Source organism: Urtica dioica, chromosome 7 (genome assembly GCF_054948205.1).
Source record: "Urtica dioica subsp. dioica isolate 48M chromosome 7, U.dioica_male_clone48M_v1_H2, whole genome shotgun sequence".
Lineage (NCBI taxonomy): Eukaryota > Viridiplantae > Streptophyta > Magnoliopsida > Rosales > Urticaceae > Urtica > Urtica dioica.
This window is the reverse complement of record NC_142762.1, coordinates 25313309-25334736: the sequence shown is the minus strand read 5'-3', so window position 1 is coordinate 25334736 and position 21428 is coordinate 25313309. Positions and strand designations below refer to the sequence as shown.

The following is a 21428-nucleotide window of genomic DNA, read 5'->3' as shown; positions in this document are numbered from 1 at the left end:
ATCGATGGAAATAGAGAAAGGACTATTTCGTCTTTTTCATCGGATTTGTTAAGCTTCTATTACTAGGTCCATAGTCCCCGATTCGGCTCTGATAAAGGCGGATAAGAACTTTCGTATAATAATGTTTATCATTATTAATCTCACTTGCTGTAATTGTGATTGACAGCATTAATTCTGGAAAACGGGTATTCGCAGAAGTGAATAAATATTTATGGTAGAATTGTTTATTTATTGTTTGATCAAGTAAATAAACAATTATTAATTATTTGTTTATTGTTGGACCAAGTAAATAAATGATTAATTGAGTTTTAAGAAATTGGGCCTTGCACACAATGAAAAGTCGAATTAGGTTTTTTGGCACTAGGGATTGCGCAAATCACCTTAGCCGTGTGCCATCAAGTTCGAAAATTCAAAATTGGTATTTACCAATATTTTCTCTTTAGTTGTTTAAATAAAAGAAAGAGAATAATATAAGATATTGTCCTATATTCTCTCCTTATTTAAAGGAAAGTATTTAAGAGAATATATTTAAAGGAAAATAATATATTCTCCATTATTATCTCACTAAATAAAATATTATCTATTTAAATAGAGAATAATATCTCATAGATATTGATCTGATGGATGAGAGAAAAAGTAGGATTCACTTGTTGGGATTCAATGGCCTAGATTTAATCCACTAGTGTGAACACAATAAAAGGAAATAAAATATTCTGGAAAATTCCATGAATATCTCATTTTACTACTATAAATAGGGGTTCATGAGAAGACAAAATGCAAGCAATTAATGGGTGAAAAATTCGTGCATTCTAGTTTCCTTTGGCCATGCACTTCTGCCTCTCCCTCCCCTTGGAAATTCGTTTCCATTCTTAGTAAAATAAGAGAGAGATCTCGAAACACCTAGTTTCGTGATCTAGTGAGATAAAGACTGTGCCCACTCATCTTTCTTATTCGTCTCGGAGATTACGTTTCGGAAGACTAAGGTGTCATCCTCGAGTCCTTCATCAAGACGACGCAAGGAGTACGCGATTGGATTGGAGCGTTCTGTAGCTGAACCGAAAATCAATGTAAGTACTCGTTTACTCTTATATCGGTTGCTTGACTTATATGCTCTCGTGAATTAAATTAATTAAACATAACTAGATCTTGTTAATTATAACCATAATTTAATTAGCTTATGATCAGCGTAATTAATATTTTTCCGCATTAATATGGTTATATGGGAGAATCATCTTCAACGAGTCGTATCAGAGCGATTGTTCGTGTCTGATACGCGCTTGATTCCCCAACAATTGTATCCCTTGGCGACCAGTCTTGCTTTGTGTCTGGCAAGGGAACCATCAACATTGAATTTGTTGGTGTAGATCTAACGACAACCAATAGCTTTCTTGTGTGCTGGCAAAGGAACTATGCTCCAGGTCTTGTTGTCCTTCATGGCTTGAAGTTCCTTATTCATAGCATCCATCCAATGAGAATGTGGAGCTGCTTGATGGTAATACTTCGGCTCCGGACATGCTGAAACTGCCAAACAAAAAGCCAAATATGAAGGAGACAATTGATCATATGTCATAACCTTAGATATGTGATGTGGTGATGTTATTTTACAACCTGGTTCAGTGACTATCACACCACAATGATAATCTTGCAAATAGGTAGGAGGATGTTTAACCCTTTGTGGTCTTGTAGGAGCCAATTGGGTTTGCACTGGTGGACTGCTATTGAAGTGATCAGTGATTGTATCATCCTCTTCCAGGCCTTTAGTGATTTGATCATCAAGATCACTATCTCCATCATTATCTTCTGTGTGACTAATGTCAGGCTCATTGTGATCATCTGCATTTTCACACTCAGTAGAAGGGATGTAGGCAGGACTAATGGAGGGTAAAACAAGATCAGGGAAATGATCAAAATTCTGGTCTTGTTCAGAAAGATTATGAAAGGGAAACACATTCTCATGGAAGATAACATCACGAGAGATAAAAACAGTTCTAGTTTTGATATCAAGCAAACGATAACCTTTGTAATCCGGTGGATAACCTATAAAAACGCATTGCCTTTCTCTAGGTGCAAACTTAGTTCTATGATTTTTCAGAGGGGAAGCAAAGGCTAAACAACCAAACACACGCATGGAATCATAGTCAACAGGATGATTGTATAATAACTCGTATGGAGTTTTATTGTCTAACAAGGGAGTAGGAGTCCTATTTATGAGAAAGGCAGAAGTCAAAACACAATCAGACCAAAAATCAACAGGTAACTTGGATTGGAAATAAAGAGCACGAGAAACATTTAATAAATGTTGGTCTTCCTTTCTACCACAGAGTTTTGCTGAGGGGTCTCAGTACATGAATATTGGTGAAAAATCCCTTGCCGTGCAAAATATTGTTCAAAAACCAATTCATTTGCATTGTCAGACCTGAAAAGTTTGATCTTGGCAGAAAAAAGGTTATCAATCAAAGCACAATAACGAGGCAAGATAGTGTGAACATCTGATTTATTTCTCATAAAAAAGATCCAACAGAACCTTGTACAATCATCAACAAGAGTAAGAAAGAATTTGTGACCACTTCTAGAGGTAATGGAGTAGGGCCCCCAGATATCACAATGAACTAAATCAAAAGGCTGTTCACAACGTTTATTGAGAGAAACAAAGGGAAGTCTCTTCTGTTTTGCTTCAGGACAAACATAGCAAGGTTTATTTATATCAGATGAAGTAAACATAAGTTTGTTTTTGATAGTATCAAGACACTTGTAGGAGAGATGGCCAAGACGCCTATGCCACACTTGATCAGAAACTTTGTTGATGAAAGCAATAGTACACTACTACAAATAAGCCTTTCTGGTGCGGAAGGGTATTAGGTGCGACTTGTCGCACCTAATTGGGCATCAGGTGCGACTTGTCGCACCCAAAGGGCTCTAGAAAAGAAATTTTTTTTTTGCTGATTTTAAGTGGTATTGGGTGCGACTAGTCGCACCCAATAGTTTTGAAAACTTTCAGGTGCGACTAGTCGCACCTGAAAGTCTAAAAATAAATTAGGCGCTCAACTTCTCCCCCTCATTTTTTTCATTTGTCTGACGTGTAATTAATTTTTAGATTTTTTTTTAACTTTCAGGTGCGACTTGTCGCACCGATTAATTTTTTAGGTGCGACTATTTGAGTATCAGGTGCGACTTGTCGCACCTGATTACTAGGGTTAGTTTATAAACTCAGCTTCATCTTCTTCATCTTCTTCACTTCTTCACTGCCTCTCTCTCTCAAACTCCGACTCTCCCTCCCTCTCTCCCTCCCTCTACGAGCCACCACCATATATCTCACTCCCTCTCTCTTTTCCGAGCCACTACCATCTTCATCCCTCTCTCTTCTCCGAGCCTCCACCATCTCCTCCCTCTCTCTTCTCCGAGCCACCACCTAGAGTTTTTCGAGCCTTCTCTGACGTCCAAGTCTGCGCGCCGCTTCCTCCTCAGACCGGTCTTCTCCTCCTCCGTCGGTCCTTTCCTCCGCAGCCGCTCCTCCGCGCTTGTCTTCTCCTCCGCGCCGCTCCTCCGCAGCCGCTCCTCCGCGCCGGTCCTCTCCTCCCCCTAAGGTTATTTTTTTGTGTATATATATATTTTAATAATTAGTATTATATATATATATATATATATATATATATATATATATATATATATATATATATGAAGAAAAAAAAACTTTAAATGGTTTAGTATGTTTTAATTAGTAATTTAGTATGTTTTAATTAGCATATATAATTAGTATTAATAATTATTAATTAGTTTTAATTAGTAATTTAGTATGTTTAGTTTCAAATTCTATATGTGTTTAGTATGTTTAGTAGTTTAGTATTTACGTTTCAAATCAAATAAATTGTTAGTATGTTTAGTTTGATTTTGATTGTTAACATGTATTAATTAATGTAATTATAGTTGTTAATATATATAGTATTTATAATTAGTTTAGTAACATGTATTAATTAATGTAATTATAATTGTTAATATATATAGTGTTTATAATTAGTTTAGTAATATGCTTAGGTTAATGTTTAGTTGAAATTAATTGTAATTGTAAAAGTTTAGATTAAATATTATTTTGAAATTGAAATTGTAATGGAAATCAAATTGGTTAATAAGTTGTTAGTTTAGTTAACTAATTAATTTGTAGTTTAATTGTTAACACTTTGTAATTAATAATGAAATTGGTTATGTAACTAATTTTAAATTTTAAATGTTAGTTTAATTAAGATTGAAATTGGTTAATTGTTTAAACTATTCTATTAGATTAGTTGTTTATGATATTGTAATTAATTAATTACTGAGTGATTGTTTTATAGTTTTCATTGATAAAATGTTGTGACCGAGCCACGGAGGCTCGGTTTAGGACTTAGTTAATTAATATGATAGTTTCTGGATGGATTTTAAATGTTTTTAAATTAGTTTGCAGGTTTTTGGTTTAACAATATTATAGGCGAAACTCTGCCAAAATTTCGGTAGAGTTTTGAACCAATTAGAATCGAAATCCACTAGAAACAGTCCATGTTAAAAAACAATCCATTTTCCAGGATTGTTTCCAGGATTTTGAGGCGCTTTAGTATCTTTCCCACAATTTCTACAATCCATTTTAAAAAAATAAGATACCTTTCACAGTCTCTCTCACATTCCTTCTAAATTCTCTCTCGGTCCTTTAGTAAGATCGGACTTTCAATGCTAATTAATAATTCTCGTTGTCTTTCTCGTTTAGCGAAATCAATGTCTAATCCAAGTAGAGATTGAGTTACCGAGAACGAGAGGTTGATCTTGCAATATAAAACAGGGGTTAACGAGTTTATCCGCCTTGCAAGCAGACAACCGAACGAAAATGGCCAATATCGTTGTCCTTGCAAGTCTTGCAACAACATGAGATGGCACGCCATCGGGGTCGTAAGGCATCACCTCCGGGACAATGGGTTTACCCCAGGCTACACAAGTAGAGATTGGGTTACCGAGAACGAGAGGTTGAGCTTGCAGTATAAAACAGGGGTTAACGAGTTTATCCGCCTTGCAAGCAGACAACCGAACGAAAATGGCCAATATCGTTGTCCTTGCAAGTCTTGCAACAGCATGAGATGGCACGCCATCGGGGTCGTAAGGCATCACCTCCTGGACAATGGGTTTACCCCAGGCTACACAGAATGGTATCATCACGGCGAGCGCCTTGTCCTTACTCATGGTGAAGACCCCATTGGAACTGATCAGAGAGGAGTAGGAGGATTGCACGACGCTCTGCATGATATCATGAACCACGAGGATTTCGACGATTTTGCGGATCCGACCCCGAGCGAGGATTCATTTGTAATTTTTCCAATAATTTCAATAGAGACAAGTACGTTCAACTCCATATCAATTTCACCAATTTCTTCTTCAATCCGTGTCCTCTGTTTTTCACCTTCCATTGCGTGTAACCTCCTCAGCAAACCTGGGATTACCTGGATCGACCTCGTACACATTGGCGGATCCAACCAATCAAAATGCCCACATCCTCTGTCTTTGGCGTTCTGAAATAAAAAAAAGGATTGTGAATGAAAAAACCCAACATCGACATAGAAACCTTATACAAATGCACAAAACCAGATTTCTCGTTTCGTACCTTAAAATTACGACAACCAATAAACCTTCGACCTGGGTGATCGTCAGTCCAAGCCGTACGCTCCACGCTCGCGACTCCACATCACATTCGATGATTTTCTGGGAACGAGCTCACTTCGTTATTGCTGTCAGAAGTTTGACTTTATCGGCGATAATCGTGGCTCATCTCCTCTAATCCTGCTCGAGTTCGAAGAAGAGAGACTCGGAGGCGAGTTTTTTGGGCTCACGGTCTCGAGCTCGTTAGATTTGGAAGAGAGAGACGGAGGCAAGTTTATTAGGTTCAGGTAATTTATATTGCATTTTAATATCAATTAATAATGTGTTAAAAAAGGCATTTTAATAATTTGCCAAATCAGCTGTTCAAAATCTAACAGTCATTCAAAAAAAGAAACGGAAGGAGAAAAATTGGTAAGAAATTCAAAGTTTAAGATCACTGATGCATGCAAAAAAAAGTAGGGACCAGTTTGTTAAGTGGTCAAGAGTTCAGAGGCATTTATATAATTTATCCTTTTTTTTAGACCCTCATCTTCTCTTTCCTCACAAAATAGAAAAAAAAAAAAGAAAAAAAAAAGAGAGCGAGAATAGCGGGAGATATTGGAAAATAAAATTGGCGTTTCCAAAAATATTGCCATTCCCTTTTTGACCCTCGTCTTCTCTTTTCTCGCAAGCCTCTTCAATCAACTCTCTCGTGGTGTATTACGCCACTCTCCGTACTCACTAAACAATGGTTTCTATCTCCGTACTCTGCTTTTTTTGTTCCATTCACTGACCGCCGTTGCTTATCTCAACCTTTTTGCCATAAATAATTCTATTCGCCGACTGACATCGCTTTTTCTCAATCTTGACGGTTGAGATTTTCGCTACCATGGTATGACCTTCTTCTTCTTCATTGTTTTTTTTTCTTCTTCTTTTTTTTTTTTTTTATTGCTTTCCCTCTTTTAATATTTTATATTTCAATTCTACGAATTGGGGTTTGGTTATACGTCGAATGATTGTAAATGCGGTTCTTTATATAATAGGCGGTTCTACTTACTACATGCATTCGGGTTTTCTCTGTTGTGATGGTTATATTGCACTTTGGGTACTTTCGTATCGTATGACTGGTTTCGAAGATGGTGGAGATTCTTTATAAATTGCACTTCAAACATTTGAGCAGATTTTTTTTTTTTTGGAAGAATAATTTTAAATGAGATAGCTTTGTTTATAAAAAAGTGTGCATGTACCAACCACTAGAGGACCCATAAGTTTTAAACAAAAAAGGACAGGTAAAGAACCAATTTCTTTTTTTATTTTTTATTTTATTTTATTCAAGTGCTATAATATTCTCACAAGTAGAAACTACTATGCTGAGATTTTGTATAGGTGTTACAAACAGTTGGTGTACTATGATCTATCTTTGTTATTTCATATAAAGTTTGTATCTTTCCGCAAGTCACTGTTTGACTTATCGCTTTGATTAAAATCTCTCAACATTTTGTACTTTATTTACCGCGCATAAAATGTGCTATAAGTTTTAGCCCGAATTCTTGTGCTATTGAACACACTGGCATTTTGCTGTAGATGGAAAACACTGGATTTTGCCATCCTGGTTTTGTCTCTACTCTTGGTTGAGTTTCAACCCCTTGATTGGACTATTATAGATTTGATCTTTAGATGTATTGTTTTTGAAAACATGCCCAGTGTAAGTAACAAAATCTGCTTCTACGGTTTAAACATGCTATGTTGACGATTATTTGCCAGGCTTCTGAGCATTCAACATTGAATAATTTTCCCAACACTATTATCATAAGTTTTGATGAATGTCTACTTTTGAGCTTGTGAGTGAGTTGTGATATGGAATGTGTTTGGTAATTTAAATGGTTAAATATTCGAAAGTATCGGTTGTTAACTTTGTCTCTATCATTGTAGATGGTTTGCCTGGTGTGTGGTGATATAGGTCTTGAGGTGGCTTTGGATCTGTGTCACAAGTGCCAGAAATATGGTTGTCATCGGTATGTTCCCGATACACACAAACTTGTTATTTCAGTTATAAACTAAAGAGCAAGCAAATTGTTTTCTCTATGTTCTTTTTATTGCTTGTGGTATGTTCACGATGATAGCATTACTTGTATTTGAACCAAGTTTTTTCTTTCAGTTACTGCCAAAAAGAACTACCAAAAGTCTTACATGAAGCTAGCATATGGCTTTGTGACGATTGTGAACCAGAAGATGCAAAGCTGTCGACACAATTTCATAGCATATCTGACAGATCAACGAGTTCTGAGTTCGGAAGTGAGAAGCATATATCTGAAGACTGGAGTCCTCAGAATGAGTTAGAGTATATAGACAAGGACGATGACAACGATGTAGATGATGATAATTTTTCCGATCAGAAGCTTAAAAAGCGAAGAACATTGAGCCTTGAAGAAGAAGCGTCTACACTGATCTTTGACGATTCACCCAAGCTAGTGAGATATCCACATACCGTGAAAGAAACAACTGTATTTGGTTCTCAAGCCAATACGGACGATATCATATGTGAGGAAATACGATCGAGTGTTGAACAGATGTGCAGAGAAGCTTGTAATTCTGAGGCAAAGCTTAAACAACGAAAGGAAGACGATATGTCTCACAACGACACTGAACTTACAAGGCAAGGGGGGATTCTTAAGGATGATAAGGTTCTGCCGTTGGAAACTTCTGGAGGCCTTTTCGATAATGTGAACCCTTCAGAAATTTGGCAACAAGAACTTGTTTTTAAAAAAATGGCACAAATGAAAGATGATACCAATGGCGTTACTGAGACACAATACAAGGAGGAATGCGTTAAGGGTCCAACATTCAGTAGCGAAAATTACGATGTTCCCTCAAAAGACGCCACAACTTCAGATATCTGCGACCAGACACTTCTAAAAAATCAAAGAGCTGAATCAAAAGTCTTGCTAGACAAGCGTGGCAATGGTTCAGACATTGGGAAGAAAATGACATTGGTTCATGAGGGCGGTGATTCAAAGTCCGCAGAGAAGTCTGATAGCAATACTAATGTGGCACGACGAGGCATCGGCATAAAAAAGAAGTATAATCAAGATAAAAAACTCAATGGACGGCAGGGGTTAGTTTCTGAAAATCTGGATGTTGAAACTACAAAGACTCCCCGAGTTAATCTTACTGGCCTGGCGTCTACAACTCCTTCAGAGCAAGAAGTTATATCTGGCTCCGTAGCTAAACAGGAGGTCAAGATGTCTGATAATGGAAGCCCTTATAAAGCTAAAAAGCTAACAGAAGAACAGAGATCTGAGTTGTCTAAAGTTCCTGTTAGTAAGGCTGATCCTTCACGCATCTCACAGGACAAAGAGACATCTGGTTTAGAAGTTAAGAATCAGAAGACCCGTTTGAATCTTAACAAAGACGAGGTTGAACCTTTAGGAACATCTCAACTTGTGCCTAGCGACACCGCACCTCTCCATACAGTAAAAGAAGAGATTATAACTTGTTTTGAAGCAACTATTACCCCTGGTAACAAGTCACAGCGCAGAAAGAGGTGTGACAAGGATGAGGGTGGAGAGAGCAAGGCTTGGAAAGCCCATAGAGTTAAACACAAGCCACGGCACCAGTTGGATAAAAGATTCTCCGATGGTTACAGAGCGAGAAAGCCATGGCGTACTGAAAGCCGTCATCGCGGTCAGAAGCAGTGGATACAAAGAGGATCAGATCTCGAAGGTGGTGATGAAGGTGGTGTATGCTACAGAGGGATGCGTGATGAGAGTCCACGTCGCAGGAGAGAACTGGTGCGGAGTCCTGAATATGAAGATAACAAGCCTCCAAATACGTCTCGACGAACTTTCAATGCCTCTGCGCAGCGACGCAGATACGAGCACGAAACTGCCCATCCATCTGATTTTCAGGGACAATGCATGACCTTTGGTTTTAGAAATGAACCATACCAGCACTGGGTTCCGAGTGACTACGAAGTGCTTCGATTTGGTTACCACGACCCAGTACCTATGGAGGACCCAATCTGGAAGTATGGAAGAGAATTCTTTTCTCTAATTTTGTGTTTGCCCTTTTAGTTTTCACGTTACTAATCATTGTTAATCGATGTCTGTGTTGTGTTTAGTGGAATTTTGAAGATCCGTGAGAGAGGTCCTAACTTCCGTAGAAGAGATATAGTCGCGGACGCCCATTTGTCATCCTTGGCCAATGATCGAGCGTCTCATGTGTCCCAGATTTTACCGAACCGATGTCTTTTTAGCACATATAGACAATCTCAACTGTGGCCAAGATATTTGGAAAATACGGGGCTGAGTTCTCACCACATCGCGCTCTATTTCTTTCCGAACAACCCACGGTGACCGGATCTACTTAAAGCTTTAATAATGCCACATTTTTCAAACACTCACAATATGTTTCCCATACAGACACATGTGGCTTTTCGAGGAACTTATTTATGACATGTACCGGAGCAAGTATGCTCTCATTGCTGTGTTTGAAAACGAGGAACTTGTAGTTTTCACGTCTCATGTACTGCCACTGCATTGTCAGAGTAAGCCTTCTTATGAAGTCTAAGGATAGTTATTTTATTTTATTTTATTGGGACAGTGTCTGACTATTGAAAGTTGTGGTCGTTTGCAGAGATTGAGTCCAAGTTTTATTTGTGGGGTGGGTTTAGAACAAGAGGATGTTCGATGGTAACAGATCGGTTAAGGCCTCAACCATATGCGTTTGCTAAAGCTTGACCGCTGCTCGGGTTGTTGTTATGAATTCTAACTCTCGTAACGTTACAGAATTATCAATATTTTGTTTAATGTTATTTTCTCTGTTTAGGCTAATGATGCATATTAAGGTTTAGATTCAGAAGAAGCCCCATAACTTTCTAGATTAGACCTCATTACATGGTTCCTTTTATCTTTTTTGCTTGATTTTCACAAAAGAGAGGAATACCCATGTGTATTTTTGCAGTTAGTATTCTCTTGATGTGATGAAAATAAATATTCAGATTGGACTATAAATCCATGATCAATAGCATATGTAAATTTTGAACACTTTGTTAAATTATAAAACCTTAAGACATATTTTCACGTAAACTTAGTAGGTTATGTGGGGACGATCCCCTTAAAGATTAGTAGAAAGTGTTTAAGTGAACTAGTTAATTTAAAATATATCTTAAGAAGCTGACAACAGGATAGAAAACGTGACCTATGAATAGAGAGTAAGCTATTTTTCCCCCTAAGATGGTCAAAGTTGATATTTGATAACAGTAAGAAGTAGCTGCAAGTTTGTAATTTTTCGTTTACTAAACCAAAAGTTTTGGTCTTGCATATGGCTTATTGGTGCTCTGGTCACCGGCCAATGCTTTTGAATATGGATGACCGATCCAGCGGCCGGTCAAAAAGGCAGTGGCATCGCACTTCTTCTTTGAAGAAGCATGGAGTGACTAGGACAAATGCGAGCAACATGTGGAGAACATTTGGGGAGGGGCAGTGCTCTTGAACTCTCTTGCGGATATTAAAAAAAGTCCAATATTGCATCATAGTATTGCAAAGGTGGGCCAAGGGAGTTTAGGGGTGCTGAGACATGAAATTGACAAACAAAATGTATTTCTCGCCTTGATCGGAGATGATCTGAATTGCAACAATCTGACTGACTTCTAGGCCACTGATAAACACTTGAATTGAATGCCCTCTCAAAGATAGAAAAGCGCTTATGGCCCAAACGTAGCCGTGAAACTTGGTTAAAGTGCAGTGATCGCAACACCCGCTTCAATAATATAAAAGCAACTCAAAAGAAAAAGAACGACATCCTCGGGGTATGGGATGTAAATTAGACTTTGAGAGCCAACGAAGCTAGTATCACGAGTAGCAGGAGGGGTATGGAAAAAAGCTACATCGATACTATGGAAAATTTGTAGAAGACTAAAAAACGGCGTAACATATAGCAAAAACATGGAGCAAAAATTGAGATAATTTCAAACTATCATTTTGCTCATAGAGTTAGACAATTCTCTTTAAGAATATGAGAGAGAGAACTAAGCCGAGGATGGTGGCGGACGAAAGATAGTGGCGGAGTGTGTGTGTGTGTGATATATATATATATATATATATATATATATAGAGAGAGAGAGAGAGAGAGAGAGAGAGAGAGAGAGAGAGAGAGAGAGAGAGAAAACAACTTATGAAGTTGTATTAACCTATAATTTAGGCGGGACTTCTTGTTGCTATCTTTCCTTAAAAGTCATAGCCACGATTAAAGTATTTTAAAATATGCTCACATGCGAGACACAGACCAAAGAGCAAGTCTCACGGGACTCGCCATCAAAGGCATGTCTTGTGGATCTTACCAAGACCCAACTCGAAAGCAGGTGTCGCAGGTCCCACCAAAAGGCCGAGGCTAAGCCTTGCGATTTAAGGCCCCGCCGCCCAATGGTGAGCTGGCCTCTTTACAGGTCTCGCCACCCAATGGCAAGACCCGCCTCGAGTAGCTTCCCAAGGTCTTGTCGACCAATGGCGATACCGGGAACCCCACGCGTGAGACCTCTCATACAGGTCTCATTCAGGGTCCTTGGAAACCGGGTTAGCCACGAGCTTGGGTCTATATGCCTATAAATATGGACCCATTCCTCCTCATTTTGTAAGTCATTATTTACCTTAGAACACCCATACTTACTCTATCAAATTCTCAACACTTCTGGAATGAAGTTGACGTTTTCTCCTTGTCGTTTAAATTATAATCACACTAATGTCAAGCATCGGAGAGTGCAATGAGGGAAACCTCTCGCACCCTCTAGTTCACTGTTTGCTTCCTTTTTAGGAGACGAACCGAAGAACTCTCCCCTATCTAAGGTCGGTGACCTCAGGCGTTTGACGAAAGAAACCTACGTACGAGCTCAGGGTCCGGCCCTGGGTTGAATCGCGAACGGCTCTCAAGTGTTAGCCCAAAACCAAACGCTAACATTTTGGCGCTAGAATGAAGGGGCACGACAACACTTGTGTGCTATCGCCAAAACACACCTCTAATCTTATCCCGAGATTTTAAACCACATCATGGTACGACCCCGTAATGCCTCTAGAGGAGGTGCCTCTAGGAACTCTGGTGTCGTAGCCTCCAATGCTTGAGTCCACTCGAGACAAGTTAGTGAAACCATCTTCACTAACAAAGAGCACAATGGGAACCAAGTTGAGCAAGGACAAAGCAATACCGCTTGTGAGATGAGCGTCTCACGTCCATCAAACATCGACTCACAAGAGAGGAGGTTCAAATAGATTGAGGTTCAAATCACGCAAATGCAAGACATGTTCCTCGCCGTCCACATAGAAAACTGTACCATCTGCAACCTCCTTAATGACGAGTATCGCGAGGATGACCCCGATGCCCAAGTGCCACCAAACGGGGATACTTCTCAACCCCTTCGTTTTGACACCACGGAGCCAAGAAATGTCGGCCACTTATATAGCCAGGACACCAACGACCCACATGCCGATGGGTTCCCGGCCGGGGGCAAGCACAAGAGCTGCACTCACCAAACCTCGAGTAGCGGGTCGGTCAAACACACTAACCTTGCGGCAGGTCATGACAATGCTCCCCCTTGACCCTTCTAGGCCATCCAATTCACTGAAGATGACACGAGTGTTGGAATTGATCTAGGGTTTAAGAAAAAGTTTAACGCTTCGATAAGCGGCGGAATTTTAAAAAGTTTATTTTACAAGTAAAACAGTTTTTACTAACCTAGACAAAGTGCAAGCATATGTAAATAAAACTAATATGAGCATAATAAATTTACTAACCTCTTTAGAAGCTTGAACGTTGATGAGCCTTCAGAAGGTTGAAAACGTTCGTCTCCCTCGCAGCACGTCTCTCTTCCTTTCCTCGTTAACTCGAGCAACCACGAAAGTTTCTATCACTAAATCACTCGAGAAAAAAGGAATTAGTGATTGAGCACTTTTAAACACTACGACTTAAGAATGAGTCTTGAAGTCGCAGAGCTAAACTCTAGGTCTTGAGGACCTAGGTTCCAAAACAATAAAACGAAATTGAATAGAGAGAAAGAGAGGATCGGCTAAGCTAGAGAGAGAAGCTCTCAAATCTCTAGAACTTCTGTGGAATGAATAGAATGAGAGGAATGAGGCTCCTATTTATAGGAGAGGTCTAACCTTCAATAAGGTAGTTTCCTCTTCTATAGAATATCACATATTCATGAGCCAATTTCCTCTTTTCCTCTATGAGATACTCGGCCAACAAGGCTTTCTAGAAGCCTTGATTTGTTTCCTATTTTGTTCATTTCTCTAGCCTTGGCCGAATTTCCCTTGGCATGCATGGGAAAATTGTTTCCTCTTTTTATTTTGGCAAGTATCTTGATACATTTATGCACAAAATATTCTCTCTTTCTCTTGGGTATTTGGGCGCCCATTTCAACTCTAGAAGGAGCTTCTAGAAGCTTCTTCATTTGTTCATGACAACATGAAAAAGGCCCATTAAGAATTTTCAATAAAATTCTTATGAAATGAAATTAATCCACAAGGCCCAATTAAACCAACTTGGCCGAGTGGATGTATGTCATCAAATGACCATGTCAAAAAATTTATTGACATTCATTTCATCATATGTCTCAAAAGACAAAAATACCCTTTTGACAATTTTCGTTCTTGTTTTGACTTAGCTTCCAGTTTAACTATTCCTACTCGATGTGATTCGTGACAGTAACCTCATGGATCCAAATGAACAAAGCTTGAGCTAAATACTTGGACTCAAAATTTCACAAACCTTTTCCAAGTTTAGCTTAATGTCAACTGACTCCACTAAAGAGTTGACACTGAAAATCTCTCGGTTCAAATGAATTTATTTTCTACTCAAGAATTCAACCTAATTGTAATGAGTGGATGCACAGAATATTATCAGTGTTTACCCTTCATGAATATCATCAGCTAGTCGGGATTTACAAAATTACCATTTTACCCTTCTAGCTGTTATTTCCTCAACTCCTTTGTCGCTTGTGAATAAGTTAGAAACAATGTATTGACGAGGAGCTAACAAGTCACATTGTTTCATCCAAAAGAGTCAAGACTCAATTTGGACACTGGCCAGTTCATTTATTCACACTCCAAGGAACAAAGCATGAGGTGATATACATTGCATTTCAGCAATCTTGTACATGAATTCCATATCTATGAGAACTTCACAAAGTTACTCATGACATTCTCACAACTTAGTACTTCACCAATAGGCCCTGTTCGGAATCACATAGTGAGTCCGAACTCTGACTTTCTCAAATGAGAATACGTAAGCTGTGAAATGGCATGTCTCATTTCAGGATTAAGGTAAGCACGATGCAATTCATACGTAGTGACTTCGAGACATTAGAGGTTAAATGGTTTGTTCTTATCTTGTCTCTAGAAGTGCACTGGTCAATTTAGTACCTTCGGAAGATACCTAAAAGAACTATAGAGTCTCCAACTCTCAATGCCTCATAACCAGACATCATAGATTCTTCTAACAATCATACTAAGGTCAATAGTCCTTTGACCCTTAGATTGCGAATATATCGTTTTAAGCAAACTACGAAGAGTTTGTTCATGTGAATCTACATTTGTCTCTTCGTAAGTTGTTAAGTTTGTTTATGGACTAAAAGACTAAGGTTTTATCATAAAGCTTCAGACAAGGAAGATTGAATGAACGTTTCAACTTTTATTAATAAAAAAGTAGTTACAAGCAAGAGTCTTCGTAAGACTATAAGACATCAAATGTACATAAATACACACTACAACTCTTCTTGTGGGCACCATTGACAACAACGAGAAGAGTCAAACATCCACACAACGTTTCCATCGAGATATCAACCATAATCACCAATCACTTGGTAAAAAAAGTATAGGTCCACAACGGTAGTTCAGCGGACATTTTGTTCGAAAAGACATTTGACACGACTCTAGAAGGGATCAAAATGATGCTCACTTACGTTTCCCTCTGTGGATTTTTCGGGGAAAAGGTGTATGTCGAGGGCTACATAAGGCACCCGATCAGATACGAAAATAATCTGGTATCAGACACGAACAAACGCTCGGATACCAATTGTTAGGAAATAAAGGGTTGATATCGGACACGAACGATCGCTCCAACACCACTTTGATGGGTAAATTATTTCCACTAAAGGTTGATTACGGTTCTCATGTATTAAGCACGAATGATCATTTCAATACTTTTTATTGGGTAACCAATCTCTTAACCCTAAAATATGTTTACAAATGCGGAATAGAAGAAAACGCAAACAATTGCTAATCTTTAACGTAAATAATAATTACCAGGATACTCAAAATCATTCAACAACAGTATATCTAATATTTAGACAAGTACAATCAACACAAACCATAAGAGGATTTAGTTACATACCTTTTGGCTCAGGTACAGATCATTCACGCTCCAAGCTTTTGGATCTCCTTACTTCTTGCATCAGGCTTTTAGTGATCTTCAGATCTCGGCTGCTATTTGCTTCTTAGATCTTCGGATCTCCAAGCTCTCAGATTCCTCGGAGGCTCCTTGCTCTTTGGACCTTCGGCTCTCCAAGCTCTCGGATTCCGCGGTTGCTCGTCGGTTGATCGATACCAAAGTCTTCGAAGATGTAATCTTCTAAAGGATAGAGACCAAGGTGTAGGCCAACTTTTTTTCTCACTTATTACTCCAACAAAGTGTCAGAATAATTCTTTCATTCTCTGGAAAAGTTCATGAACCAATTTTCCAACTCCGGGAGAGAGGAAAACATCCAAACCAAGAAGGAAGAGGGTGTTAAATTTTCAGTGTGGAATAAGGCTGTGTTGGACAAATTTTGAACGACCCCAAGCCTCTATTTAGAGCTTTCTAGCTTACAAACTAGAATATGCAATTTTGTGATTTTCCTTGATCTTATTCTAATTAATATGAGATATTTGTTCTATAAATAGAACAAATCAATATCTTATGGATACTTTAATAAATAAAATATTCATATCATATTTGATATTTATTTATTTTTCATATTAAAATATATAAAATAGGTAACTGATTAATATGAAATATCTCCATGATATTTTTAATAATAACATAATTAATATATTATTTATTTATCAGAATAAGAGATATTGTGCTATAAATAGAATAGTAGATAATATCTTCATGATACTCTTAATAAATAACACAATTAATATATTATTTCTAACAATAACATATACTATTATATAAATAGAACAGTAGAGAATATCTCTATAATACTCTCATAAATACTTACTATATTAAATATTCACCAAATCGGATCATATTTAATATATAATTTTTATTTTCTATTTGAGAAAAGCGTTAATCCTATTGAGCTATGATCAAACAAATGCAAGGCTCATGTAGCTCTATGAACAGGCCTACCATTTGCCATTTTGGGCATTGTGACTGTTGATGTCGATTTTGGATCGATCAACAATCACTAATGAAGAATAATACACGTATATTGATTAATTTTATTGATATAAAGAAGGTTACAAATGGGCGAGGTGACGAGCTCAACAAGCCGAACTCAAGATCTTGGTTATAAGAATACGAAATAGAATATTAATTCGAAACTAAGACTGAGAGCTTGCATGTGCGAAAATTGTCCTCTCCTCTTCTATTTATAGGCGAGATAGAACCTTCTGGCCGAAGACACGTGTTCCTCGATCCATTTTCCTCGCCGAGGTCGTAGTCGTCCGAGATCCGATCTTCGCGGCGCGGTCTGCTCTTTGACTGATCCTTCGGATCATGAAGACGTGGTCGAACTGGCGTCCCTCATCGTATCGGGAAATGTTGCTGGGCTTGGGCCGATCTGCCGAGAGTGAATTGGGCCCGTAATTGATTTCGTGGGCTGGTCTTCAAACTGATTATGGGCGTCAATCGGGCCTAAGCCCATTTGAAATTATATTTTAATATTTGAGTTTTTATACCCCACAATTAGCCCCCAAATATTTTGAAAATATTTCGAATATTTTGGTAATTTTTAACGCGGGGAATTCGAAGTGTTCCGAATAAAAAGGGGGAAGATCGAATATTTGGAATCACGTGGCATCGTATGAGAGCGCGTTCTTTTCACACGTGTGGTGACGTAACTGTATTTCGTAGGTCGAAGTCGCAGAGTCGGGGAATATGTTATCTTTGCAGATATCGAGCGAAATATCTTAGATTTGATTTCCGAAATCATTATATTTTTTCGGGATTTCGGGTAATAATGAAACATATAAATAAGCGTGCCGAAGAGTCACTTCTTCTCATTTATATTCTCGTCGTCCGCGGTTAAAAGGTAACTTTCTTTTCTGAGTTTCTCTCTCTACCCTTTAAATTCTCTCTAAGTTCTTCGATTTTGGTTAGACTTCGATCGCTTCTTATTCTTAGTTCGACCAACGAACTCACGAAAGTTCATAACTTTTAGACACTTCGCCCTTAAAAGCCATAGTTTTAGAATGTCGGGATCAGGACTTCGTCCATCAGGGTCTCAACCTCTAGGGAATGAAGATATATTGTTACCTTCTGCCGTGACCTCGACCGACCTCAGGAGAATCCGCGAAAAGTATCAGATTTCCCCGGAAATTAATATCCTTCTTCCTCCTCCTTGAGCTACAGCCGACACCGTAGTGGAGGGTTATTGTTGTATATATGAAATATGGCTGGAGAAATGTGGTTTAAGATTTCCCATTCATCCTCTCCTATTCGACTTCGCCCAAACTCTAGGGTTGACCCTTCCCCAGATGTGTCCGAATTTTGTTAGAATGGTCATGGGTCTGATAGTTGTGGCCTACGAGGAGAAGATCGAACTCACTTTGATGGATTTAGTCCGTCTGTGTGTGGTCAAGGCGAACTCGAAACACGATATGAAGTGTTTCTACCTCTCGAAAGCCGCGGGCAAGGGTGTGATCTCGAGTCTACCCTCGAAGGACAAATTTTGGGGGAGGCGATATTTTTACTTTGCCGTGAATGAGCATTCACTCGGTGACCGAGCTCGTTCTTTCTCGTCAAAATGGGTGAGCTCGCCGAGTATGCATAAATTTTAGTTCGCCCGTATTTATATTCTTCACAATGAGATTTACTTAATCATTTTCATCATCATTTTTTTTATATAGAAAAAATCAAAGCGCCATCCCAAGGAGTGGAGTTCGCCGAGAAATTAACGTTGCTGCAGTTGGGCGAAGTAGAGTGGTCGAGCTTCACCCCATTCAGATTCATTTCGGCCAAAGTTTGGCCTTTTCCACCAAAATTATCAGGGCACTTAGAGGAAGGTTAGCTTGATTTGATCTCGTCCTTTTTCTCACGGTCAATTATATACCTGTTTTGATCGTTTTTATTCTTTAGTCGTAGGGGACAATATGAATACCCCGATCAGTGCGAGTGAGGCGAGGAAGCAGAAGAAGGGAGGCGCTGCCTCGACTTCGACCCCGACCCCGGCTATCCCCGTCGACGATCCTAGGTCGAAGTGACCGGAGTTCGTCTGGTGACTGAGATCCCGATTGTTCAGGTGCCCTCCGACGAGGTACCCGAGACGGCCGAGGTCGCTCCGAAGGACGTTCAGGGAGCCGAAGTTCCCGAGGCCGAGGAAACTCAAGCCCCTGGAGTCGGCGAAGACGTCCCCGAGGGAGCTGAGGGTCGAGCCCCCGAGAGGGACGAGATCGGGGGGGCGCCCAAGAAGAGGAAGATGGCGGCGAACCGGGTTCTTGAGGGGGGAGCCCCCGGTGCGAAAAAGAAGAAGAAGAAGGGTCCGGGTCCTGATCTTGCTGGCAGGGACGGCGAAGAGACCGCCCCTGATGTCCCTGCGACAAAGTTGACTCTGGCGGAAAAGGGCAAAGCTGCCGCCGAAGGAAGCAAGTCTTCCTCGAAGTCGAGGTCTGGGGGCCGAGATGACTCCGCCCTGACCCGGAAGAAGAAACACGTCGTCAACTTCCACTTCGCTCGGGATCATCTGTTGTGCGACGACCTTTACTTCTCGGCGGGGCTTCTTCGTCAGATGACGTGTTCCGGGATGGAGCTCCCAAAGGTCCCTGACCTCGCCGAGGCAGACTGGTACAGGATGATGGCCTCGGCCATAACTGGGGTAATAATTTTTTTATATAGCCGATATGTTATACTTTGTGAAAAATGACTATTTTCTGTTACGGTCGAACTAATGAGAGGTTGATTTCAGCTGTCCACCCAACTGAACCGATGTGTTTTTCGTTATGAAAAGCGCCTTCGTGACGCCAAGGTCGGGCAGGAGAAGCTTGCCGAGGTTCAGAAGGGGACGGAATCTTTACAGGCCGAGCTCCAGGGGATGAACGACAAGATCACCACCCTCCAGAATGATCTTCTGGCCAAGGATGCTCTCTTGGAGAGGTCGAACGGTAAGATTGAACGCCTTCGCGGCAAAGTTCAGTTCTTGTCCGTCGACATCGATGATAAGATGGAGAAGATCAAGGGATGGGTGGCTCGTTCGAGAAGGAGAGCAACAAGCTGGCGGCCGATCTCAAGGCGTGAGATAAAGAGCTGAAGGATGCTCTGGAGGAGATCGCCCGGATGAAAAGGTCGGCGAAGGCGGAGCGAGATCGGGTAGTGCACGCGGCGAAGAAAGCGACCTCGCTCAAGTATCGCGAACAGATCCTCAAGCACCGTGCGCAGAAAGAGAAGATGGACGAGGCCGTCCTCATTCTCAAAAAGCTTGAACAATGTCGGGGGAACAAGGAATTGATCTCGGAGGCCTTGAAGGGCGAGATTTCGGACTAGGCGGCCGAGATGAAAGATACTGAGGATGACATTGCTCAGTACGAGGCCGACTACACGGCCGTCACCGTCCCTGAGGTCGAAGACATCCCGTTCACTCCATATGCCGACCGTTCCCCTGCCGATGTCTCTATGACCGAAGGCGAGGCCTCAGTCATCAACGAACAAGGCTCGATGCTTGGCTGTTCTGACGAGGTTCTCAACTCAATCCCGGAGAAAAATGAAGAGACGGCGGCATTCACGCCTACTCCAGAACATCAAGATACCGAGGCCGAACCCCGCGACCAAGCTTGAGTCCTCAGCTTTGTTTTTTTTTTTTTTGCTTATTCAATAAAATGTTTATTTTCTTTTTGGGGCCCGTGTTTTTGGGCGAAGTTTATATTGGTTTTGATACAATCATAAGGGGGCTTCGGTACCTCTTATTTTATTTGAATTTATGTTATTATTTTATGCAATTTTGATTTTTAATTTTGCCAAGATTTTTTAGCTCGCCAAAATCTATTATGAATGCATGGATGTTTACTTTTATTCAGTCCATCCTGCCGATCTGAATATCTATTTTGTTCGCTCCTGAGGCGGCTCAGGACAGTGTAATATGTTCAAGTCTTTTAGGTCGCTTGTATCTGGCCTAAAATGTTTCCCCTGAAGTTTCAAATGATTCGCCAAGTCTCTTAGATCGCTAAAGATCTAAAAAATTTCCCATAGGCCGAGGTTACGAATTGGTTCGTGGTTCAAAATCTTTTAAGTTGTTCGGACTATCGTTTGTCCGAAGCATTTCCCTTGTAGATTTGAAGCCGAAGTCCATAATCAAATTTGGTGAAAATTTTTCAAGTCTTTTAGATCGTCGTGGACCTAAAAAGTTTCCCTTAATATTTTCGGACGAGATCGGCCTTCGTGGGTACGATCTCTGATGACACTGCGAGATGTCGGTTCTCGCCAGAGTCGAGGTGTTTTCACTGCTAGCCAAATCCGAGGTCGTGGTCATTGGCCGAGGTGCGAGCTCCGTGGCTCAAGAGGTAGGGGGACTGTGCCTTAGTAAGAGGCTGCCTACGTACCCTTATGCAGGGATCAAGTAGGACGTAGTTCAATTTTTACTGGTT

The 21428-nt window shown here is 40.0% G+C and overlaps 1 protein-coding gene across 1 annotated transcript; it reads left to right on the top strand.

Moving 5' to 3' along the window:
• Window positions 1–6308: 6308 nt before the first annotated feature.
• Window positions 6309–10536, top strand: LOC149390529 (uncharacterized). The gene is made up of 6 exons (XM_089620603.1): window positions 6309–6487; window positions 7528–7610; window positions 7754–9622; window positions 9716–9946; window positions 10017–10141; window positions 10231–10536. The coding sequence occupies exons 1-6, from the start codon at window positions 6485–6487 to the stop codon at window positions 10332–10334; spliced, it is 2415 nt and encodes an 804-aa protein (XP_089476729.1). The 5' UTR covers window positions 6309–6484; the 3' UTR covers window positions 10335–10536.
• Window positions 10537–21428: the final 10892 nt, after the last annotated feature.